This window comes from Acipenser ruthenus, chromosome 2 (genome assembly GCF_902713425.1).
Source record: "Acipenser ruthenus chromosome 2, fAciRut3.2 maternal haplotype, whole genome shotgun sequence".
In the NCBI taxonomy this organism is placed as follows: domain Eukaryota; kingdom Metazoa; phylum Chordata; class Actinopteri; order Acipenseriformes; family Acipenseridae; genus Acipenser; species Acipenser ruthenus.
The window spans coordinates 76,370,478-76,397,323 of NC_081190.1; the positions used below are offsets into that span (position 1 = coordinate 76,370,478).

Sequence of the window (26,846 nt, forward strand, 5' to 3'; positions counted from 1 at the left end):
CCAGGTACGTAGGCAGGACTGTGACCCGGGTAACATAAAGATAATTTCTTTGAAAATATATCAGGCACAACAGCTCTTCTTTTTCTACACATAATTAGGGCCCTACCAAATTCACAATACATTTTCGCAAATTTCAGGGTCGTACCATTTTTTAAATCTTAAATTTCAGTTTCTATTTAAATCTTAAGTTTCACGTTGGTGTAACAGTCTCTGAAATTACTGACATATTTATATAAATCATTTTTTTTTTGTCCTGTGGTGCTTTAATGTATTTTTCTGATCATATTACTTGGGAGATTGCTCAAATGGTAAAATTGTTCTACAAGAGAGAAGATGTTAGTCGACGCATGGCCGGTAATAAAGATTTTGTTTCTGTTTACAATATGGAGTCGGGAAAGAGGGAGCACCAACAAAAACGGCTTGTTCTCCACAATCTTTCAGAGGCCTATCATTTCTTCAAATTACAGCATTGGGTGTGTTCGTAAACTCAATCTGACACTGAAAGAGTGTTTGAGAAATCTCTTCGGAGTGCTTCAAAGCGTAAATTTTCTCTTTAGTTTTCGAACAACCTAAAACAGTTTAATACTGATAGTACTATTATTAACTATGGTCATTATGCAGTGTGCCATTTAATGGCTATTTCTTAGACCGATAAACCGATTTTTTTTTTTATTTATATATTTTTTTACATGAGTTTTCAACTCTTAAGTCTAATACTACTGTAATTATTAGTGCTGCTCTTCAGTTTAATTATTTTTTTTTTTGTGCGGCACTACTGTTTAAAAAAAAAAAAAACGGGTCTTCCATTTTAACTGCAATGATACTTTGAACTATTGTACAACCTACGCATGTGTTCTACAAGGTTCTTTATCAGTGTTATATCTTCAGTCACTACCAACACGTGTATTACCAATTAAAGATTAACTTTTATTTGCAACTCCAAACAAAGCAGCCATCTTCTTTGCTGGAACCATCATATGTCCTGTTTTTTTAAAGAACGATTTACAGGTGATGAAGTACCAGGCACGGTTGGCGATGCCCCTTCCTTAGTTTCTGGCGCGGATGGTACCACCTCAGCGGTAGCCCTATCAGGACTGGAAGATGTTTCTTCAGTGCCAGCAGCACCACTTAAGAGTTTTTTTGTAACCCCACCGGACTGGAATGTACATGTATGAGTGTCTCTTTCAGCTGGATTCTCCAACTCTTCCACTGCAGATCTATCTGGCTCGTCCTGTCTCCTGTAGATTTGTTCAACGTGACGGCGCACCAATCTGCCATCTCCTAACAACAGTGTACAGGAAACTGGGACCGTCACTTCTTGAACAGTTGCAGGTATCCACTGTGGACCATGACTGAAATATACTGTCAAAAAACTTTGTTTTTTTTACATGCTTATCGTGGTTTTCCTTTCTTTAACTGTCTCTGTTGTATTTGTCTTTTGAGATCAGGATATAGCAGGTCAAGTGTGGCTCTCAGTTTCCGACCTGTAGTAGATTGAGGTGTTACTCTGTAGCTAAACAAGGCATGAGATACTTTTGTTTCCAGGGTGCCTCCCGATGCCTTCTTCATGCACTCTTTAAATCTCTGTACGGCATGTTCAGCTAATCCATTGGAAGATAGATGATATGGGGCAGAAGTCACGTGACTGATTCCATTCCGACTCATGAACTCTTTAAATTCTGCACTGACGAAAGGAGTTCCATTGTCAGACACTACCATCTCTGGTAGTCCATGGTTGCTGAAGCTGATTCTTAGATTTTCTATAGTTGCTGTTGAAATCGCTGGGAATGCAGTTCCCTTCTGTTCCCCATCAATTCGAGGCTTGATTTAGAGTAATGTATCAAGTACTTCACAAAATAGCCGGTATAGCAAAGCTTTTTTCCACCTCAACTTTTAAGCTCCTTAAAACTTATGCGAATAAGAAAATATAAGCGCCAAACGCTGTGGAAAACAAAAAGAAACACCAAGTATTTAGGGTCTGTAGAGAAGTTAAAAACGATACAAAGACAACCACATCAAAGACAGCATGACAGACACAGGAAATGTGATAAATACACAGATAAATATAAAATATAAAACGTTAAGAGAAAAAGAAACTAATAAATATAAAACCACAAAAACACCTAGTGCAAAATAAACAGATGCCCCAAATAAATGTGCAAACACATATCAAATCCCCAAATAAAATGAAACGGCATAACTACCCAGTAAACATCATAGCGTTGGCCCAACGTTGGCTTTAAGGCTGGTTCACACTGGGCAAACAATTAACACGAACGCACCATCGTAGATGCAATGGACCAGTTGCCAGATCTCAACTTCTGAGCAGCCCCACTCCGACTCTCTCAACCCTACCACGCCGCCTGCAGTCCCAGTTTCCCCATACACTCAACAAAAACGCAGCTTATCACCAGTAGGTACGGTATTTGAAAGGTCAAACAAGTGTACCAATTGATTACAAATTCAGACACTCAGATATTGAGGTATTATTGTAAAGCAACTATACTTATAGCTATATTAAAGATAAATAAATAAACAAATACTGTACATATTTTCACAACCAGTTTCATACACTAATACACATATGATTAAAACGCCGTCATTATTATTATTAAAACTATGTGTAACACTCCTCCACTCCCCCTTCTCGTGTATTGAATGGTTTGGTCCAGAATCAGCTCGTCTCACTGTCATGTATATTGCAGCCGCTTAAGAGCTAATGAGACTGAGGTTTTGAAACAGCAGTGCGTCTGTTTGCAATAAATAAATAAATAAAAAAGATTACATCACACCTTAGCACAGCGTTAATACAGGTTCCCTTTACCCCTCTACATTATTCACACCTATTATTCCAGACCAGGCACGCTATATTCAAACTTTTATCATTATTTATCTCTCAAGGGTTTCTTACGGTTATTGTATTTTTTTGCTTATTTGTATGGGTTATACACATGTATATAGTATATGTATATGTATACATACATGTATATACTCCATATATTAATATAACTGAGTAAAACAGTTCAATATTCTGCACGTGAAGTACTAAAGAGGTGTTCTCACTATAGAAGTGGGGGAGCGGCGCTACCCCGCGACCAGGGTTGCCAGATTTCTGACAGAAAAATAGCGACCTCGTTCTTCCAAACAAGCACAAAACAAGCGCAACCCATGTTAGAGTATGGACGTTTATGAAAAATTCCAAACTCTCAAATAAACAAGCGCAATCCCCCTGATTATAAACTGCAGCTGTGACCGTGAACCCCCTTCTTCCCCCCTGCAGTACTACACCCGGATTACCAGACAGGAAGGAAGTGCAAGAGCCGATTCGTTTTTTCCTCTGAAGAAATGGCCGCAATCACGCAAGTTAAGGTATGCTTTTTACACGTGCTTTAATCAGCGTTTGAATAAATAATAAAATCATATGATGTGAACACCTTCTTCAATAATTGTGTGATAAAATCATTTTTGAAATCCAAAGAAATACCGCGCTCTTCTGGGGTATTTTTGCAGTTTGTACTAGGTTTTCTATTCCAAGCTTTTGTTTTAATGGCCCGCACAAGACGTAATGTGGTTTGCTATTACAAGAATTTGTGCTGATTTCATTGGCCAATTAGTTTATTACTTTAAGTTAGTTCACTAACAGTATAGATGATTCGTGCTTTTGAGAAGGGTAAAATAACTGTGCATTTAGCGTTGCTAAATCTCCAATTAAATACCAAGAATGTGTTACTCTAAAACTACAGAGCTGTACAATCTGTACTACCTCATGCCAAGGAATGCCAGACGGTAGGCCTGTACATGTTTGCATGGAGTCAGGTGCGTTTAAATTGTGGTTTGGCAGTGTGTCAATGATATAAGTGTACCTCTGCAGGTGCAAATGATAGTTTAATGCTGAATACCTTTTGAACTCCACCTGTTTCAGAGCATTCCTGAGGTTTTTTGCCTTTATTTTGGTTAAACCACGGAGAAGCACGTGCGACACAATGTGGATGTGGTAGGGTGCCAATTGTAAAAAATGAACAAGGAGGGCCTACATGTTTTATAAAAAGCAAAGGTGACAGGTTTTCCAGTTCCAAAGATACCTTACTTACAGGTGATGATGAGTTAAGATCTGCTCCTGACACTGCGGCCTAGGTACAGTATGTGAACAACTGTTTCTTACTCTCTTTCATTGCCACTGCCAAGACACTCCCATATAAAAGCAACACACAAATGTTATTTTACCTGCTTTGGTTGTGTTGCTGCTTCGACTCTTTCTATAAAGTCTTGTGTGCAAATAAAGCACTTTCCACAAAATGTCAGTTTAATGACATTTTTTAATGAGAGAACATCCAGTGCTCTGTACTGCAGGAAGCACCACCTGGTTTCAAAATAAATATCATTACCATTTGCAGGTCCTTCTCGCAGGATGCCTTGTTGCCTACCGGTCATTTTTCAATTCCTTTTAACAATAAACACTGCAAAGTGGCTGGCGCACATTGGTCATTGTAACATTTACCAACAATAAATAAAACTAAAAATGTTAAACAAAAAAAAAAATTACCATGAGCAAAAATACAGAACAATTTACCTTTTTTGGCTTTTCAAACAACAGAGCACAGTAGTGGCACATGTGCAGTAGTCCATTTATCAGCTAATTGTATTTTACTCCAAGCATTGTCTGTATCTTTGCCGTCAACATAAACAGGTGGCTGCCTGACACAGAAACACAATCACCAACTTGTAGCCAGGACCGATGTCCTGTTTAGGTGTAACTGTATGCTTGTGGAAGCAGATCGTGATCTTGATTTTACTTTTTTTTTATCGCATTTACTTTGGCTTACAAATATGTAGGAAACAAATTGCCTCTATAGCAATTTCTGAAATTATCATATGATATTTTGTATTTGTCATTAAAACTGGATATCTATGGATTAACAAGATACCACCGGCATGCATATATATATATATATATATATATAATATATATATATATATATATATGTATATAAATTAGAGGTCATCAACATGGGTAGAAAAGCCAGAACTGGGTACCTGGCGTGAAAAATACCGTAATGATTAAACAAAAAAAAACTGAAAAAATCGAAATAATAATAATAAACACCTCCATTTAAATAGTTATTAATGCTAAATGCACATCATGCTGTGGGATTCTTTGCAACATATATTGGCCATATTCTGCTGTTGTTGCAGTAGTACAGCACCACTATTACGTTATGGACTGTCGCATTAGGTACCATAAACTGAGCCAGCTGGGTTTGACGCAGACGCAGAAGAGTTAGTGGGACATATCCTGGCAAAGGCTTAATCATGCAAAAGCTTGTTTTAACGTTGTCTTTATTATGCCAGCTAGGGACCCACACTTACAACTGTATTTTCATATTTTTACATTTTCTTTAAATTGGCAAATTAATAAATCGATACCCGGCTAGTAAAAAGGTAATTTAAAAACCCAACAGATATACATGGCGACCTCTAATATATATATATAGTATTATATATATATAATATAGTATATAATTATAGTGCAGTCCACTTATAAGAATCACATCCGTGCCGGCAGTTTTGATTCTTTTATAAGCGGGTGATTCTTAAAAGCGGACCGATATGATTACTGTGGTGCAGAATCAAACTTAGCATGAGAATGATACAAGCTTGTTCCCTGGATGCAGTGTAAGGGGTTCACTAGATGTCATGAGTTCCTGCATGTGTGCACGCCCACAAAAAATTCACAGCTGCTTTCCTTAATGAATTATGGATAATAGTCAGTTGGTTAAGTGCTTGTTAAAGTTAATGACACCTTGATAGAAATGGCTTAGCCGATAGCTTTGTGATGGGGGGGTATAGAGGCGTAAGGAAACAGAAGTAACAAAAATAAACCAAAACTCGAGTAAGAGATCTAGTGTTTCACACGAAGTACTGTTAGTCAGCTCCAGCTGAGAGCTAGGTTTATTTTGTTTTATTAGCGGTTGTTTCGCCACGGCAGCGTAAGACAGTGGTTTAAAACTGTAAATCAAGACTCCAGCCTGATCATTTACACTCTCCTCGGCCACTCTTGCATTACAATTAGCAAAAAAAAGCCATCAACAGTTTAAATACAGTATACAGATGTCAATGGTGCTCAGTCATTGATGACAATACAAAACAAGTCCTTGTGGGTAAGCAGCTTGTTATATGATCATGATTGTTTACTCAAGGCTGCAGAATCCTATTTTACTACAGTATACTTGAGAAGCCTAGTTTAACTGCCGTGCGGTGTTGCGTGTAATGGCTTTTGAATTAAAATGACATTACAGTGCAGTATTTTACTGTCAGGACTACCACTGCATTTAAGCATCTGTGGCTTACTTGTTTTCTGTTGAGATGCAAATCTCAGGTTTTTCATTAAGCGGAGATGCAAAGCTCTGCAATCCCCCCCCCCCCACCTCACCACGCGGCAAACCCACTCCCTCTACATGCATATCACCACAATAACACTGCTGTACTCCAGCATGTATTCAGTGAATGTGTATTCACTTTATTGAAACAAATCTTCACTAACAGAGAACACACAAAAAAAAACATACCTGCACGATGCAGTGGCAGTCAGGTTTCATTACAAACAACGCAGTGTTGCCTGCATCATTGCATTATCCACACTGCATACGTGCCTAATCACGTGAGATGTGATCAAATTCAAATTAAAAAACAGCGTTTATTGGCTGTACACGTCATTGCACTTGATCAAGTACCGTATTACATGTAGTCAGTTTGCCCCAAATTGATTGTTTTAAGCGATTGCTTGATTCTTACAAGCAGAGTATTTTAGCATGGTTAGTACAGGAATGATTTGGTCCCAGTGGTTTTGATCACTATATGCGGTTGATTCTTATATTGTACATGCATTTTGACGACTGTGGGCCTGAAGTCCTTATCTGCCAGTATGCCGGTGATCATTTTTTATTTAAGCTGTTGACCCAGATGCGCTTTGATTGTCAGAGGTGATTCACCACCATGTAATCTTGTTCAGCCCAGTCGCGCCATTTAGTCAAGCCAGTTTTTTAAGAATTCATTACACAGCACCCCCCCCCCCCCCCCTATAATTCTTACTCAACAGGTTAACTGTACCGGTGTAGTGTTATAAAGTGGTACATCGTCACAATGTGGTACACATACCGAAACTTGACCCATGTAATGTTAGAAAGTGGTACGCTGTGAGATTTTGGTACAGGTGCAATTTACTATTAAACAGAGGTACATTTACCATTAATTATACATAATATTTTTTTGCAAACTTAAACTGGAAACAGACAATCAGTTTCTCCTAAACAGAAAAAAACAATTCCCGACGAACAAGACAAAATGAGAAGACTATATATATATATATATATATATATATATATATATATATATATATATATTATATAGTGCAGTCCTGCCAACGTGGCTACAATATGTCCAGGAACCATCACCCTGCCTCGTACACACACAGGTGCTTCCTACACCACAGGCTTGGCACTGCCACCCCTGTGCCAAAGTCACATGAGACAGTATACAACACCCTGCCATAGTTACCTTCAAAGAAGCAAAAACTTGGAATCCCTTAGCTGAAGAAAAATGTTAGTGCTCTGTTAGAAACTGAAAATGTGGTATTTTGCAGAGCAGCAACGATCTGCCAAGACATGCTCACAGAAACCCTTTTGCAACAATCATGACTTGCATCGTAACTGTGGTACTCGCATTTCTGATCAACAGAATGCTCCGATTACAAACTAACAGGTGCTAGGATCTCATATTTGGTGATTCTGAGTTTCTTAAGGAGCAACAAAACTTGCCCAGGTGCATTAATCTGTGGAATCTTACACAACATAAAATGAGGTTATCAGGCTATGTAATGGTTCTGGGTATGAAAGGAAACTGGGGGGGGGGGGGGGGGGGGGGGGGGGGGGGGGGGGGGGGTGGGGGGGGGGTGGGGGGGGGGGGGGGGGGGGGGGGGGGGGGGGGGGGGGGGGAAGCATTCTACAGGAAACCACAAGGTGGCGGCAAACTTGCTGCTGATAGATTGCAATGTGTTTTCCTTTTTTTTACTGTACATGTGCATGTTCCATAGGCATTTGCATGATAATTCCCACTGAATTTCTCTAACCTTTACGCTTATAGTTCAGGTCTGTGTTCCAACTAACTCTGCATTTTATTAAATTGAACCAAATAAAATCCATATATAACCCTTCAGAGCAAGAAGCTAAAGCTTGTAATTATTACAAAAAGGCAGGAAAAATATTATTCTCGTACATTATAGTATAGGCAGATGGTATTCTTTTGTACCAGTGCTCTGGGATTGCCTCCACCCCAGTGTGGAACCATGATATACTGTACTGTTTGTCAGCTTCTTTTAGTAATATATTCAGAAAGAAACCTACTGTATCAACATACTAGGTCACAGACGCATACTTTAGCTTGAGCTCTGTCTTCTGGTTGTTTCAGTTTGTGAAGATTAGGCTTTGGGATTCATTAATTCATCTACAGAGGTATGTGTACAACAGCCCATATGCAAGATAAAATCACGTGTGAATGTGAGTTACTTAATACATTGGTTTGTCAGGTGATGTATTAAGTAATTTTGTATTATTTTTTATGTATTAAAAATTTTGTATTTTATTTAGTTTTCTTTTCAATTCTCAAACAAACAATAACATCATTGCAAGTGTTCTCTGCACGTCTTAGCGCATCACTGGACTTTGTTGTTCTCACCTACGTCCATCACACCTCTGTTTCTGCTGCCTCCAATTAAGGGTTGCTACTGATTCATCTATCCTGCCGGTGTGAGCAGCAGCATGTGCGGCAAATGTTTAAGGCCATCGGGAAAGGACACTGGCTGTCCTGGAGTGCTTCTGAGTTGTGTTATTTTATTAGTTAGTTAGTTGTGTATTTTAAATGCTTATAATTCTTCATTTGCTTTTATATGTCTGCTATGTCTTTTCATCTGCCATTTCTCTCTGTATCCTTGTTTTTATTTATTTATTTTCCTTCTTATCAGAAACATTTTAAAAACTAATTTAGGATCTTTATTAATTTATTACATATTATATGACTTTTATATTTTAAATATTATATTCAGATTGTTTTTTACTTTTGTTTATGGATTGTATTTATGACTTTTTCCGATATTCCTGTTCTTCGCTCTTCTTAAATGCAAACTCTCACCAGCACTGCTCTAACCCTTCCAATCTGATCTCGCAACCTCTGCTCCCCTCTGCTTCTTCATCCTGATTTTCTCTAGACTGCTTTCTCCCATCCCCTACTATTACCCCCTCTTCTCTGATCTGTTTTTTCACCTCCTTTTCACTTTTCTATCCTCCCTACCCTCTATTTCTACCCCTTCTCTTTCTTTTTGCCACAATCTCAACTCCCTTTCCTCAACAACCTTTACTTCCTCTGCTCTCTCCCTTCTTCCTCCTTTTGAATCATCCTTGCTTTCAGCTGACTCGGCTACCAGGATTCTTTCTTCCTCTCTCAGCACAACTCTTGATTTCTTTGGTCCTGTCGTCTCCCGTCCTATACACTTTGCTCCTCCCCAGCCCTGGCTGGTCCTCTACACTCCTCTCACCCCGTACTGTTTTACATGTTTGCTGAGCGGAGATGGAAGAGATCCAAATTCCCCTCTGATCTAGCTCATTACTGTTCCCTCCTCTCCTCCTTTTTGTCAACCCTCACCTCTGCCAAACATTCATATTATGAACCTCTCATGCTGTCTTCTACTAATAACCCCCACACCCCACAGACTGTTCTCCACCTTTTTCTCCTTAAACCCCAATCCTCCTTCTTTAGACACCTGATGAGAGAGACTATTGCCCTGTCTCTCTCTCTCCTCCCTCTCTAAAGCCCTTGAGAGAGCTGTGCACCGTCAGCTGGCTTCCTTCCTCACCAAACGTTCTCTGCTTGATCAGCTTCAATCCGGGTTCTATCCTGCGCATTCCACAGAAACCGCCCTCCTCTAGGTAACTAACTCTCTCCTTTCTGTTGATGCTGCTTCCCTCTCCTCCATTCTAACCCCTTGACCTCTCCTGTGCCTTTTGATAGTGTCAATCATACTTTTCTCCATTCCTTTCTGATCTAGGATTCTCGGGCACTGCTTTTGCTTGGTTTTCCTCAATCTTTCTAACCGTTCTTTTCAGGTTTCTTAGTGTGGCTCTCTCTTTTCTCCTAATCCTCTTTCTACAGGTGTACCTCAAGGATCTGTCCTTGTATACCTTCTATCCTTCTATTCTCACGCTATACCCGCTCACCAGGTACTCTTATTTCCTCTTTTGGCTTCTCATATCACCTATGCTGACAATACTCAAATCTGTCTCTTTTTCCTTCCTTTGAATCCCATATCTCCTTCCGCATTTAAGATTGTCTCAGCAATCTCATCTTGACACATTCACATCACCTAAAACTCAACCTTTCTAAATCTGACCTCCTTTACTTTCCTTCTACTTCTGTCTCCATTGACCTCTCTATCTCAGTCTCCCTTGATGTTATCAATCTTTCTCCTTCTGCAAGAAACCTAGGTGTTGGACCCTTCTCTCTCCTATTCTCAACACATCTCTTCACTAACATGTACTTGTCCGTTTCTTTCTTAGTAACATCTATAGAATCTGCCCTTTCTATCTACTTATTACACTCAACTCAAGCTCTTGTTTCTTGATTGCATTATTGTACTCTCTCCTCGCTGCTGTCCCTGCTTCAGCTATTCACCTTCAACTTTATTCAGCATTCTGCTGCTCATCTGCTATTCTCCCAACCCCCCTACTCTCACGCTACCCCTCTGCTTCGCACTCGCCACTGGCTACCTATCTCTGCTTGCATCCAATTTTAGACCCTTGCTCTTGCCCATCGCTCTATTCATCATACTGCCCTTCCTATCTCCAATCCCTCATGTTTCCTTATATTCCCTCTCGCCCTCTCCGCTCATCCTCTACTGGCCAACTTGTTATGCCTTCTCTTCACTCTCCTTCCTCCCATGCTCGCTCCTTCTCTTCCCTTGTCCCTCTGCGGTGGAACCAGCTACCGGTTATCCTCATCCTGTTCAGTTGTTTACTGCTTTCTGCCGCCTTCTCAAAACCCACTTCTTCAATCTTTATTTGTAAATTCCTATTTTATATATATTTTTTGTATATTTTGTATATTATTTTTTGTATATTTTGTATATATGTGTTTGTATTGCCTGTAACTTGTATACTTTTGATTTTGTTTAATTTCTGCAAGTCTTCTGCTAAACAAATAATAGAGACAATCTTTCCTTTTAAAAGTATGGTAGTTATTTTTAGCATCTGTTTTTAAACATATCTTTCGAATGTTCTGTGGTATTTTATACCTGCATAACCTTCATAAGAAGCGATAAAGAGATCAGATACAACAATTCTTCTCATTTATAGTCATGAATTTGCAATTTTGTCTATCGGGCAGTTTCCAAAGAAAGGAAAACCAAACTGGGAAAATCTGTGATTATTTCTTAATCTATTGGTCACCCTATTTGCTTTCTTAGTAGAGCCTGGGGGAAAATTATAAGCATGGCTTAGAAAGAATGGCTTTTTCAAAGAGACGTAAAATAATAAGATTAGAATACTTGTAAGCTATAGAGTACTGAAATGTTTTTGAATATAAAGTAGGCCTAATGGATATATGCAAGGTACTGCCACACAATATAGCATATAAGTAGACATTGTAATGGATCTGTTTTAATTATTCCTATACAGTATGTTGTACGTGTAGTGTTTTTTTTCAACACTTCTGTAATCGATGCGACACCTAGTATAGTATTGAGTTCCACAACAAACCAGGATTACTAATATATATATATGTATATATATGTATATATATATATGTATATATATATATATATATATACTGTATATATAGATCTCTCTCTCTCTCTCTCCTCTCTCTCTCCTCTCTCTCTCTCTCTCTCTCTCTCTCTCTCTCTCTCTCTCTCTCTCTCTCTCTCTCTCTCTCTCTCTCTCTCTCTCTCTCTCTCTCTCTCTCTCTCTCTCTCTCTCTCTCTCTCTCTCTCTCTCTCTCTATATATATATATATATATATATATATATATATATATATAATATATATATAATATATATATATAATGAGAGAATGAGATATACTGTACAGTAGGTCTTGGTGACCAGCTCACAGACATTTCAACAAAAATACTTTCAACTCTACAATACAGTTTTACATTTTAATAAAAAAAAAAAGGTCTTAAGTCTTATGGTCTGTGGCTGATGTTTTAAAGTGAAACAGCTGATTCTGCAGCAGTGTCTGTCTAACTCAAGATGTGTTGTCATTTTATTCCTACAGATTGGAATCATTGGTGGTTCGGGTCTGAATGATCCTGATATCTTGGAAGGAAGAAGCGAGAGATATGTTGAAACCCCCTATGGAAAGGTCTGTCACGTAATCAATGTCATAATAGTAATATCCACTGATGGCTGGGCTTCTTTGTAATAAGATGCAATATTTGAGCACATCTCCACCAGCAAACCTGATCTTAGCTTCAGGGCTCAGCTTACCTTGTACTGTTGAACTTTAAACTGTCCAGATGTTTACTAAATGGTGCTGGTGCTTACTGTCCTAATAAAAAGACACCTGCACTGATCTGCTGTAACCTACAGAAAGCAGAACTGAAGAGCAGCTTCTGTACTCGTAGTCAAAGTACCTGAACACAGACTTCTCAAAAAAAAACAAAAAAAAAAAAACCCAATATACTGTACGAGTAATTGCAATAAGAAGCAATACAATTGCTAAGCTCGTAAAAATGTAAAGGGGTTTACAAAATGTTATTTGAAGCTACATTTTTACTCTTTAACAGAGTGCTGTGCCATCCTGCCTGGCACAGAGGTTAACATTTCATAAGAAAGGGACATATGTAAGAATAGGACTCTGATATCTGCAGAGTAATATGGCGCACAGTTTGCTCTGTTGAATTGCATTATTATCAGATATATTTCAAAGTTGAAAAAGGGAATTTTAAATGAAAAGTTGAACTAAATTATTAAAAACGGGTACTATATAAGGTACTGAAAGGGGTAGTACAAATTGAAAAACCTTAGTACTATAGCTTACTTTTTGAGTTGTGTCGTCACAGCAGGGAGCTGTCTTTTAAAATATTTAATTGTAAATCCTGACTTTCCTGTTTCCTTTATTAAGAATACAAAGGTCTGTTAAAATAACACAATATGCTGTCATTCCAGTAATACAGCATGATGCTCAATTAAGGTGCAGCAATTTGTAAGAAAGGTGTGACAGAAAACGTCTATCTAAAGTGTAGATAGTAACACTAGACTTAGCAGCCCTTAAATGTTTTTAGTTTTAATACCAATGCAAGAAAATGAGAACAAATTAGTGTTTTAGCTGTTTTGCAATGTGATTAGCTTTTGGGTCTTAGGGGTCTGCACCCTCTGTTTGTTTGGGAAATCACCTGGCAATGTATGATTGGCCAGGCAGAAACAGACATTGAAATATATTGGACTTGGACTTGAAGATATCATTGCAAAAGCAGTTCACATGCATTATAAAATAAATGTGGATAGTATATAGAGTTACACAAATTGTCAAATGTGGTAGTATGGTTTTACTTTTAGATGTAATGCACCAAATAAATATTTTACCAACAATGATTTGGTGTTGTATTTTTGCTTTTACTGCAGCCTTCAGATGCTCTGATAGTGGGAAAGATTAAAAATGTTGACTGTGTGCTCCTGGCAAGGTAAGTTGTTGTTATTAATTAAAATAATAATAATTATTTTAAAATAATTCTGGCAGCTTTTATATCTTCTTAAATACTTGGAACAGTGCCCTCTAGTGCATTCTGAACAGTAATATCTGTTTATATGGTCATTATGGCATCCTCTTCACATGGTAGAAAAGAAAAAAAGACAACAGATTTTATATTTTTCACGTGGTAGAGCAAGAGCTCTGCCTGTAAATAGTGTGTTTTGTTTTCTGTTTTGGTGGTGGTTGGCAGGGATGAGGTGAATTCCTGTCTGCCAAAAACATGTGAGAATGCGACTGCTCCTTAATTGAATAATTGGTGCTAATTGGGAGCAGCCACATCCTATAAAAGGAGAGCCCAGATCCATTAGAGAGTCAACCAGGGAGCAGGGAACAAGAGAGGTTTGCTGCTATAGGAAGAGAAACAAACTGTTCCTGTATTTATTTTTAAAATCCACTGATAGTGCAAGACTTGGGTGAGGGATTTTCTGTTTCATTTTGTGTTCAAAACTTGTTTTTGTGTAACCTTTTTGTTTATAATTTGATTTAAGAAAAATAAACTTGCAGTTCATCAGTCCTGAGTCTCCTTTCTGCCTCCTGACCGCCATAGACACCGGCCACTCTACTACACTTCAGTTCTTTTTTTTTTTTTTTTTTTTTTTTTTTTTTATATAAATTTAGTCGTTGCCAATTATTTTTTATTATTTTCTCCCCAATTTGAAATGCCCAATTATTTTTAGGCTCAGCTCACCGCTACCACCCCTACGCTGACTCGGGAGGGGTGAAGATGAACACACACTGTCCTCCGAACCGTGTGCCGTCAGCCGCCCGCTTCTTTACATTCTGCAGACTCACCGTGCAGCCGCCTCAGAGCTACAGCGTCGGAGGACAACGCAGCTCTGGGCAGCTTACAGGCAAGCCCGCAGGCGCCCAGCCAGACTACAGGGGTCGCTGGTGCGCGGTGAGCAGAGGACACCCTGGCCGACCTAACCCTCCCTTCCCCCGGGCGACGCTCGGCCCACTGAGCGCCGCCCCCTGGGAGCTCTCGTCCACGGTCGGCTGTGGAATAGCCTGGATTCGAACTCGCGACATCCAGGCTATAGAGCGCATCCTGCACTCTAGCGAGTGCTTTTACTGGATGCGCCACTCGGGAACCCCCTTTACACTTCAGTTCTGACATGGTCTACATCAAACTGCATAGATTGAAGGCATTAACGTAAATTGCCTTTAAAAATCTGTGTGTTTTAAAATTAATTAATTAATTATTTGGGGAGTAATTTTGGATGGCAGCTGTGGACCATGATTGAGAAGCTGCACTGTTAAAGTCTAGTTTTATTTTTACTTTTATAACAGAACTACATTTTTTTCATTGAAATTAGTTGTTCATGCAGCTGTAGGATAATATAGATGGATATAAAACAGTGATGTGTGAATCATAATTTGAAAATATATAACACATGTAGTTACTGTTTGTTAGAAATTCAATGACATGTGCTTTGACGTGAGTCTCTTTCAGTGTCTAAAATGTATGTTTATAAATGTTTGGTGGCTACCTCTAATATGTGAATAGCTTTTCATCCTTTTTTTTTGTTTGTTTTTTTTACTAAGCTTTAATACATTTATTATATATTTCTAAGAGTTCAGTGGCTACCTCTTAACTAAAATATACTCCCAACATTAATATAAGTAGTCACTGTACATCATGTATAATCTTTTTATATAGAATGTGTTGTTGTTTAAACATTTATAATGTTTTATCATTGAGTGTGAGTGCAATCGGCATGCTGGGAAATTGTCTAGCAGTTGCTACTAATGTATTATAATGGGGATATGAATTTTTTTTTTTATTATATGCTTTTCTTCTCAGACATGGTAGGCAACACACAATTATGCCAACAAATGTCAACCATCGAGCCAATATTTGGGCACTCAAAGAAGAAGGCTGCACACACTTGGTTGTGACGACAGCATGTGGCTCACTAAGGGAGGACATTCAGCCTGGAGACTTTGTCATTATTGACCAGTTCATTGACAGGTATTTGCAGTTGCCCTCTGTTTTATAATGCTGTAACTCACTTGCCAATCAGAAGGACAGAAGGCCAACAGGCTGTCGACAATTGTCTCTTGACTTGCTGAACCGACGTATGTTATCAAGCTACTGAACCCTTGGAGCAACAGCCCAGCTTGGGTGGGTGCATGACCAGTGAAGGTTGCTTAATTGTGATAAGGAGCGCCAAGGCCAATGCAGCCAAGATCAGCACATTAGCACAACCAGAATTCTAACAAGCATGTTCCATACTCGCTAAACTCAGTGTGGTAGTGCCTTTAGTGGATGAGCCACTGGAGGCACTTGTCTGTCTTTTCACTGTTTGTTTTGGGGGGAAACCCAATTGTTTCCACTGACCCTCTGTGTTGGGGCCATACATTACACTAGGAAACACATTTTATTCACAGAACAGGAATTACAAATAAACAGTAAACGGTTCTGCAACCATTTCAACAAAAATGAAAATCTGTTTGGAAACAGATATTTAACCAGGAATGAAAAGCTGTGCATTTAATACACTATTGATTTATGTCATTTTGTTATCAACAGAGAGATTGAACTGGAATTGCAGAACTTTTAATGGAAGGAGACTTTGTGACATCACTAACACATAACTGTAAACATCATTAAGAACATTTGGTCACTGATCCTGTTCACTGGAATAAACACAACCAGTGTTTGTCACAACTCGTAGATCATTGCTTTTCGTTACTCACTCCATCAGGATTATAAAATGTATTAGAAACTAAATAAGAAGACAGGTCGGCTTGACTTGGGGTTTCATTTGATCAACACATACGCTGCTTGTATAAGACACATCTGTATTTTTTTTTTCCTTTCTTTTAGAGAATTGTACAGCACTAAGGATAGCATTAACCACTTATTCTAAAGGGTAATCCTAGGATAACTACAGAGAAGTGGATAATGCAATACAGAGTGAATGTCCACTGCTATAAAATGTTCAGATAAAACACAGCTGTGGCTTATCCCAATGATAAAGAGCTAACGCTTTGAGATATTGTCTTCATGCTTGGTATGCAACTGTATTCTGTGATTTTCTAGGGTAAGTTTGGAGTTGTACAAGAAAAGCGTACCCATTTTTTTTTTTTTTTTTTTGCAAAACTGCCACAGAGTCAAAGCCTTTTATATCAGAAACCATTTGAAGTAGTGACTTCATATGTATGCGGTTGTAAACCTTGAATACTAAATGTGTAGCTGACCATGACATTGAACACTGCATGAGTAGGTGATGTGACTTTTGAAGTTAAAGCTGCTTAGAAAATGTACACGTTTGATACACAGACATTTTTGTACTTAAGTGCCATTACATTAATGGAACCTAAGTAAGAACATTTCTGTGTACCGGTGTTGACCAGTAAAAATGAACCATTGCAATGCCGCTTTTGGTTGCTTTAACCTTTGGCTATATTAATAATGCAGACCACATGCTTTGACATGCAAGTTCCAGATTATTAAAAAAAGAAACAGAAGTAAATACTAATACTTATATAAAATGTTTTCTCGGAGATTCTATGGAAACATTACACCTTTATGCTATTAATTTAGAAAATGGGCTAAAATGAAAATGATGTAATTAATACAGGGCTTCACTTTTTGTCCACATGCCTAACTGTAATGTATGTGGCTGCATTTTAATAATTTCTGTTCCAGTAAGCAATCGTGATGGCTCATCCTCCATATTTTAAACAAGCAATAATAAGATAGCTCAATCACAATCATAAAGAAGTACTGTTTTAAGAAGCCTATTCTTCTAATTGACTGTGATGGTTAGAGCCTCTGTACACAGTACATCTTAACTGTCCCTGTGTTTGGTTGCAACCGGCATTAACAGAATATAAACAGTATATTATTGCACCACTGTATTAAAGGTGGCATTCAATGATCCGCTGACTTTTAGTTTAATTTAATTAAGACCAGTATCTTTTAAGCTGTATTCTCTCAATAAGGTTCTAATACAGGTGATGTACAGCAGTAATTAACCTTTTCACTAACAGATTTTTTTTTTTTCAGTTTTCCATTTAATCTCGTGTTTACAAACCATTTGATCTGATACGCCTTATGTATAGAGTATGCTAAAGGGAATGAATTGTTTTAGTTCACAAAAACTCCCATTTCTAGTTACTATTGCAATTTTGTATTGCTTTAATACCCTATTCCTATCCTATGCAAATGAAATGTAAATAGGGCTTTGATGCTATCCTATGCAAATGAAATGTAAATAGGGCTTTGTTAGGAACATATGGGATGCAGTACTGCAAGGCAATTGAAAGAAGGCATTGTAGTGTTATGAAGCACACAGGTGTGCAAAATATAGCAGCAAGGAAGAGCCTCTGCAAATTGTAGTAATTTGTTTTTCTAGTGCAGATAATACATTTAGATTTATGGACAGCAGTGTGGAGTAGTGGTTAGGGCTCTGGACTCTTGATCAGAGGGTCGTGGGTTCAATCCCAGGTACTTTACCGAGATTGCTCCAGTAAAAACCCAACTTTATAAATGGGTAATTGTATGTAAAAATAATGTGATATCTTGTAACAATTGTAAGTCGCCCTGGCTAAGGGCGTCTGCTAAGAAATAAATAATAATAACAATAATAATAAAAATGTCACATGCATATCTGCATTTAAAGGGACAAGGGGCAATAAAACAGCACAGGTATTGCTTAGCAAGTTTCACTTTTAATTTATCAGGAATCACCTGCAATATAGCCCACATGAAGGTCATAGTATTGTTGAGTTATTATGATTCCCACAGGGCCTTTAACAGACACCTATCTTCTTTGCAAGTACAATTTATAGTATGTCAAAATAATGTGTAAAGAATGTAATTGTATGTAAAAATAATGTGATATCTTGTAACAATTGTAAGTCGCCCTGGATAAGGGTGTCTGCTAAGAAATAAATAATAATAATAATAACAAGGGTGTTACATCTCCAGAAATTCTTCTTATTTCCAAGATGACCCACAAGGCTGCAGTGGAATTATAACACAAACAATATATTATACATTAGTCGTGTATTTGTAGCATGACCCACATGTGTAAAATCTGATAGCTGTGTAGTTGAGAAGGGAAACAGCAGGGATGTGATGCTGGACCATCAGAACAGCAGTACTCAGGGAAGTAACTGACGAGTTAGATCAGGATGCAGATAGACTGGATAAAGGGGAAGATCAGGATCAGCTAGATATGTCTGGTATGATTCACCAAGGTGCATTACTGACAGTGTATTAGAATGACATGCTAAGAAGGAAGTGTAAATAGCACTCCTTCAACCATAGTTTGTGTTCCCACATGATTGTGGTGTTTTTTTTTTTTAAGGTGATCATCAGGTTTTTTAATTATAAACAAAACTATGCAGGATCTACCCTTCATTGTTTTCTCATAATCAAAGTTGGCATACACAGGACACTAATGCATCCGTCTATAACTTAGTACACATAATGAATGTTGCTAGACAGTGATTTTGAAATGAACAGAAGCTAGGGTGTATCTGTACTTGACCTTTTTCTGTCTCCAGGTTATAGAGAATGAAAGGATTAAACGCGTGAGACATTTTATTTTGACCAAGCAGAAAACCCATCCACCAAAAATAAACAGAGCTTTCAATTATAATCTTTTTCCCCACTTACATTGCATGCTAATAGAACACGCTTAAAATCTGATTCTGCCCTGGACTTCATTTAGCTATTTCAGCCATGTGACCTTTTTTTGGTTTGGTAGCCAGGTAGAGCAGTTGCTTTGTGGTTTTGGCTATTATTATTATTATTATTATTATTATTTATTTCTTAGCAGACGCCCTTATCCAGGGCGACTTACAATTGTTACAACATATCACATTATACATTATTTCACATTATACAGATATCACATTATTTTTACATACAATTACCCATTTATTCAGTTGTTTTTTTTTTACTGGAGCAATCTAGGTAAAGTACCTTGCTCAAGGGTACAACAGCAGTGTCCCCCACTGGGGGTTTGAACCCACAACCCTACGGTCAAGAGTCCAGAGCCCAGAGCCCTAACCACTACTCCACACTGCTGCCTTATGAAATATCAATGATGTTTATTTTCAAACAAAAATATATCTTGGGAACACCTCATTTGAATTTGATGAAACTTCCATGGACTGCATGTAAGAATTTTAAATATGAAGTTTATACGTGTTCAGCTTGCTTGGTGAAGTGGGGTAATACAATAAGCTTTGCCACAGTAGAAAACAAGGGCCATGACAGCAGGTCTTTAGGTTTTGGGTTTAAATTGTATTTAAAACATAAGCATGCACAGCAGACATATTAACCCTAAGCACAAGCAATGTTTGTTGTAAAAATCAGTAACCTCAACTTCACATCATAGCACTGAGCTCTTATCTTCAAATGTCGGTCTTATTTCCTGTTTCCTGGCCATTTTCTTTGGTGTCATTACACTTAACACACTTAATGGTGATGATAACAGTCTGTGGCTTGATCATGATACTGAATCTGTACCTCTACAGTGCCTGGGGCATATACAGATTTTGGTGGGGCATGTAAAAGTTTTTCAATGCCCTAAAACAAAAGCAAGCGATTTTACTTTATTACAGATTTAAACTTCTGTATTTGCTCCCACATCACTTTTTCTTTTTTTACCTTCATCCCTTCCAGCCAGCATCGCATGTGTTCTAGTATTGCATCCCTACGCACCTGTGCGAACAGCAGAAAATGTGATGCCCGAGTGTTTTGAGCTGTTATTGGTTAAGCTATTCTGCTGTCTGAGTGATAACGGATTGTATTTGCAATGGATTACCGAAACGGGGGAAATAACAAAAAGTGTTTCATCAGAGATTCAGCAAATTTTGAGCATTCTTTTAAAGTTTATTTTAAAATAATGTTATTTTGTGCCATTGAGTACACCATTGTTAAACTATTTTGGCCGGTTTCCGCCCTGCCCAACACTTAGTTTACGTGATAGTATACTGGATGTATGCAGTGCTTAATCTGTAAAGAAAGAGGTGCCGGGGCGCAAGCAATGACAATAATACCGTCCTTAAGAACCACACATTCAAAATCATAACACGTATTGTACGTGTTATGAATATTGAAAGCGTATTGTACGTACTAGTGTTAGATGTTTACATTTCATGTTTTCTACATCATATACAAAGTAGTAGTATGTGCAGAAAAATGAATTAAAGGCAACCGCAGGATAAATAATAAATAATAATAATAAAAAAAAACTGTATACATGTTTTGTTATGGTTTTGCATTTAAATGGTTTAAAAAACAAACAAATTAAAAGACATTCAGAGGACTCCAGAAGGCCGAAATTGATTAAAAATAAATAAATAAAAATACGCACCCCAGCATGAACATTGGTTTGACCCGTGGTCTGCACTATTATCAGAAATGTGTATGCAACAGAAGCCGCTGGTAGATTATAAAAACGATTAATTAAACTTAGGCTAGGTAGTTGTTATCTTAGTATGTTTTTATTCTCTATTAATTAAATTATATTAATTGAAAAAGGCGAGAGAGAACCTTTTTTTATTGTTTTGGTTTAATATAATATAGCAGACTAATGATCCTATTAAAGTAGGCTATAATATATGTTTTTCATTAAAATAAATTGTCGTTTGTTGAAATTTAATGTTCAGCTTTCATATTTTGTTGTGTACTACTCATTTAATCAAACCAAGTAGTGTAAGAAGTTGCTTGTATCGTTCATGACGTTTTTCAAATCAAGTAAGCTTATCAGCCAGTGTCATCTTACTTACAGGCACTCAAGCAGTAAAGTAATTTAAAGTAGGCTACAAAAATGGCAGCAGACTGTCTCTTAAGCGCTCACGCAAGAACATGCAGACTTGATACAACTGAGAATTTAAAAAAGCATTTTATGAGATTTTAAATCTCATAAAAAGGTACCAGAAATATAAATAACTGTGCACGCCCAGAGGTTCTGGGGCTGTGCCCCTGCACAAATTAAGCACTGGATGTATGCTTATTTGATTTAAAGAAAAAAAAAAAGGCAACTAAGAGGATGCAGCAGTGGAACATTGTCTGTTTAAGACTGTTGGCACTAGACATACTGTTGACACACAGCAGGACATGCAGTCCAGAAGTCCTCCATCGGTGTGGAATCACCAGCAGCAGAAAAGTGTTTTACAGTCCACTTGGGCGTGTAAAATTTTGTGTTGGGCTTGTTAAATTTAAATTTTACGTGTTAAGATTTTAGGGATGTTTTACCCCTGCTCTAGAAAATGCAATTTTCAGTTTGTGTGAATATATTTTGTAAAGTTGTTGTTGTGTGTTTTTTTTTTTTTTAGCTCACCTTAACTACAATTAAAATTGTGTTTTATTTAAAACAGTCTAGTCGTGAATTTGGTTCTATTGTGTTGCAGGGCACTTCACGGGTTTAAATGCAGGAATATGTGTAGGAACTCGTAAAGCCACCAGGTGGATTTTAGGCCCTCAGCCCTCAACCATTGTTATTACTATTTGCTTATTTAGCAGACGCCTTTATCCAAGGTGACTAACAGAGACTAGGGTGTGTGTGTGCATCAGCTGCAGAGTCACTTCCAACAACGTCTTGCCCAAAAGACACAGCACAAGGAGGTTAAGTGACTTGCTGAGGGTCATGCAGTGAGTGAGCTGGGATTTGAACCGGGGACTTCCTGGTTACAAGCCCTTTTCCTTAACCACCGGACCACACAGCCTCCTGGGTGACCCGCAGCAGCTGCCTGGTCTCGGTCTAACTTTCAATCATTATCGTAGTTGTAACTGGTATTTATCCTATTGCATTATTCTTGTCATAGTTTGTGATTGCATTCAGATTCCTCATACTGCTTCTCATTTAGACTTCTATTGCACAAATAGCAAGAGATAACAAGGTCAAGGTTTCTAGGCCAGTGTCTTTGTCAGGACAATATGCTGACCACCAAATCTTTTGGTTTGAGACGCACTGGATTCACCAGAGTATATTTAGTTTCATACATGTTTTTCAAATGTTTAATTTGTGGAGTTACTAAGTATATGGCTGAATGCAGATATATGAATAGACAGGAAGTGTCTGCTGAATGTCAGTGTTTGTGGGTTCTGGTTTAATGCCAGTGCAGGTGTATTTGACTATGGACTTCCGCATCACTAGATTGTTTTTGTTTTACCTTAAAACCTTACAGTAACACAATCACAGCTTTGTTTATATACAGTAGACACTCAACTGACCTAACTGCTTTGAGGACAGTAGTAAAACAGAAACAAAAAATGATCTCCCCAGCTGTCACCCAGGACATGTGGATGAATACAAATATAAAAATAATTGTAATTGTTATAAAGAAAGACCAAACTGTAAGCAGATACTATATATTTAGTTAATGATCTGATAAACACTTGTTTGAACAGTTTCTATTATTGTTGTCAATGTTTAAACTAGCAAATTATTACATATTTACAAGAAAAAAATAGTAATTAAAAAAAATATATATATTAAAAAATTCTTAAGTGGACCTGTTTCTTAAAGTTGGTGGCTCTTTTAAAGGGTGATTTTGCAGTGTTACTATGGACCTGTTTTACCTGTTTTTCTAAATACACAAACGTACATTGGCACAATTTAAAATCTGCTTAAAAACAGTTGTATTGAATTATAATAAACCAAACCCGTAGCCATTATTTTACTTTCCTTTATTGTGTCTTAATTGTCATTGGACTGGGGCCCTGTAAAACCCAGTCCAGAACAGGTTAAGGATTGATAAATGAACATGAGTAAGGGAAGCCAGGGATGCATTCCTTTTTTATTCTGCTCCCTTATAAATCTCATATTTACTTATATTTTTTAAATGCTCTATTCTAGCTAGTTTCACATTTTGTTTATTTTCTTTAAAAAAAAAAAAAGGCAATTACATGACAGCCTCTCTCCACAGAATAGGGTTGAGTTGTTTTTAGGCACATTTCCATTTTTTTGTAGTTCAGCTCACAAACAGTATGAGCACATTTTTGTATAAATTAGATTTATACCCTCATCTTGGCCTTGAACTTTGAACTTTGAACTTTTGAGTGATCAGTCATTCAATGTGCTGTAAATTGTACTTGCAAATAAGATAGATGTCTGTTAACAGCCCTGTGGGAATCATAATAACTCAACAATACTGTGACCTTCATGTGGGCTATATTGCAGGTGATTACTGATAAATTAAAAGTGAAATTTGCTAAGCAATACCTGTGCTGTTTTATTACCCCTTTTCCCTTTAAATGCAGATATGCATATGACATTTTTATTATTATTTATTTCTTAGCAGATGCCCTTATCCAGGGTGACTTACAATTGTTAGAAGATACCACATTATTTTTATATACAATTACATTATTTTTTTTACACATAATTTTTACATACAATTACCCATTTATACAGTTGGGTTTTTACTGGAGCAATCTAGGTAAAGTACCTTGCTCAAGGGTACAGCAGCAGTGTCCCCCACCTGGGACTGAATCCACAACCCTCCGGTCAAGAGTCGAGAGCCCTAACCACTACTCCACACTGCTGCCCTGTAATTCCAAAGATACGACCTAATGTACTGTAATTCCAAAGATACGACCTATAGTATTATTTTAAACTAGCTTCTTCAATGTTACCTTCCCTACCTTCTGCACTGAAAATGTCAGTGAGACAAGTCTTCCCCTGCCTGTGTATTGGTATAGACTAACGTTTACATTTGCATCTCGTCACCATACACACCACCTCACCTCATCTTGGCTTTGAACTCTATCTGTCTGATGTGATCAGTCATTCAATGTGCTGCAAATTGTACTTGCAAATAAGAAAGGTGTCTGTTAACAGACACCACTTTATTAGGACTAGAAGCACAGGATTAGGAAGCGATCAGTCTATCAATCATTTAGTGAAAGAAGAATCATCAGTATTGTTTAATACTACCTGTTAATTCAATTCCCTATCCTCAAACCAAGGACAGACTGCTTTGAAAGACAACATACCGGTAGTTACAGCTGCTATACATGGCAGACCACTATTGACTGATCGTAAGAGTAATAAAGTGACCATGAACAACCGTTAATATTCTGTAGCGGGTTAAAGCTAGAACTTAAATATTTTGTAACCCTGTTGGGAAAGTGCTGCATGTTTGTTTTATGTGTTCCTTATTAGGTTTCTGCTAGTTGTGTTAATCTCATAAGCTCAGCTGGTGCATGAAGCACTGACCCACTTTGCCCAGGCAGAATACGGAGCTACATGTCAGGACTTGTTCAGCTTTTTCTTTTTGTTTTTTTTGTTTTTTGCATGTGCCTATTTTTAAATATCTAGTGGGTGTTGTTCTGTACTCTATTGTCAGCCTAACTGCTCTCAGCCAGAGGTGTTTTTAGACAAGTGCCATATAAGAGGAACATTTGTATCAGAAAATGACAATTTTGGTATCCGTATAGTAATTGGGAAACACCAATTCTGCTCTTCTATGTAAAACTTTACACTTTTTTTTTTCTTGGCATTACAAATTCTCAATTCTCACAACAGAAATTTAGACCAGACACTTCTACAAGGAAGTGTGGATTTATTTAGCATTTTGCCATATGCATAGCTAATCGGATATCAATGAATTATAATCTTTCCTTTCTCAAGACTCTGCATCATAGTTAACCTTGGTGCAATTTCAATTATAAACAGTTTTACCTGAGGCATGCCAGCTTTTCTTCCATGACGGGCACTCTTGAGCCTGACAGTGGAATAAACTATAGAAGCTGTCTTTGGCTGTTTGTCTTAACAAGTATACATCAATTACTCCGGTGAAATAACTGGGTCTGGGAGTTGCTACATACTAGCCTCATAAAACTTGTAGACACTGCCATGTCATCCTGCTAGTTATACTGTACAATTGTGTTGAATGATTATATTAGCTATGCCTGATCTTTTTTTTTTCTTCTGTTCTAACACATTTTAATTTCAGATGGCCTAGTGAAAAACATGAATTAAAAAAAAGTAACCTATAAAAACATGGTACATACATTCACTAAAATACAGTCATTTTTGCTGAAATACATTCCCCGGCTACTAGAAAAGGTTTCCCATATCTCTTAATATATATTCATTCTGGTATACTGTGTCCTAGCCTGATCCTAGGACACAGTATTGATTACTTTGTTACTGGAAAGATTATTCGGTTGTTTGAGCAAATTCTGTCTGGCTCTTGGGCCTTGTTGGTAAGCATGAGCATGGTTGGATTGTGAGGAGAGGCAAATGTATATAAAGTACGTTAGTCTACCAATACACAAGCAGGGGAAGACTTGTCTCATTGACACATGTTTCAGCACAAAATGTATGGGAAGGTAACATTGAAGAAGCTAGTTTAAAATAATACTATAGGTCTTATCTTTGGAATTACAGTACCTACAAAATGGCACCTGCATATCTGCACTAAAGGGGAAAGGGGCAATAAAACAGCACAGGTATTGCTTAGCAAGTTTCACTTTTAAGTTATCAGTAATCACCTGCAATATATAAGTCATAGTATTGAGTTATTGTGATTCCCACAGGTCTGTTATCAGTCTAGTACAGGGTGCAAGGTACTCTTAACACACTAAGATATACTGTACTGTAAAAAAGAAAAAACTATCTAACGTGTATCAAAGGGCAGCGCATGTGACACTATAATATTTTATTTAGTTTTGAGCTTTGTTTTTCGTAAGTCATGTTGACTATTTGTCATGCATTTTGGTTATAGCATTTTCTCACACAGTCAGCAACACTCCGAACACATGTTTTTTTTGTAAAGGAAAAGAGTGAATTTGTTTTGATCAGGTGATTATAAGGCAAACAAAAGGACTACTCCGTGTTTGGTAATTGTATTACATAGTAAGCAATGCCATACATAAGGCTTTCCATACACCCTGGATGCAGACAGTGGGGTTTATTCAATTGATCGAAACAGTGACAGATCTAACTACTGTCAATGTTTTAATATTGGATAAGGACCAAAACTGCACTTGTACTTGCTTTTAAAGATAAAAATTAAACTTAGGACACTAACACACATGTCCTCCTCCCCCCCCCCCCCCCCTCACCCGCAAA

At 37.6% G+C, this 26,846-nt stretch overlaps 1 protein-coding gene and 1 long non-coding RNA gene across 2 annotated transcripts in view; one reads left to right on the top strand and one right to left on the bottom strand.

Annotated features, from left to right (window-relative positions):
- Window positions 1-906: 906 nt before the first annotated feature.
- On the bottom strand, window positions 907-3,085 carry LOC117970485 (uncharacterized). The gene is made up of 2 exons (XR_004662871.2): window positions 2,205-3,085; window positions 907-1,941 (listed from the first exon to the last, which is right to left on the bottom strand). It is a non-coding gene; the product is annotated as an uncharacterized LOC117970485 (long non-coding RNA).
- A 93-nt stretch (window positions 3,086-3,178) lies between these two features.
- mtap (methylthioadenosine phosphorylase) overlaps window positions 3,179-26,846 on the top strand; it is a 36,734-nt gene continuing 13,066 nt past the window's right edge. Inside the window, exons 1-4 of the mRNA XM_034015027.3 lie at window positions 3,179-3,369; window positions 12,322-12,408; window positions 13,671-13,729; window positions 15,602-15,769. Coding sequence (XP_033870918.1) covers window positions 3,346-3,369; window positions 12,322-12,408; window positions 13,671-13,729; window positions 15,602-15,769 — 338 coding nt within the window. The 5' untranslated portion in view covers window positions 3,179-3,345. The remainder of the gene's footprint in view (window positions 3,370-12,321; window positions 12,409-13,670; window positions 13,730-15,601; window positions 15,770-26,846) is intronic.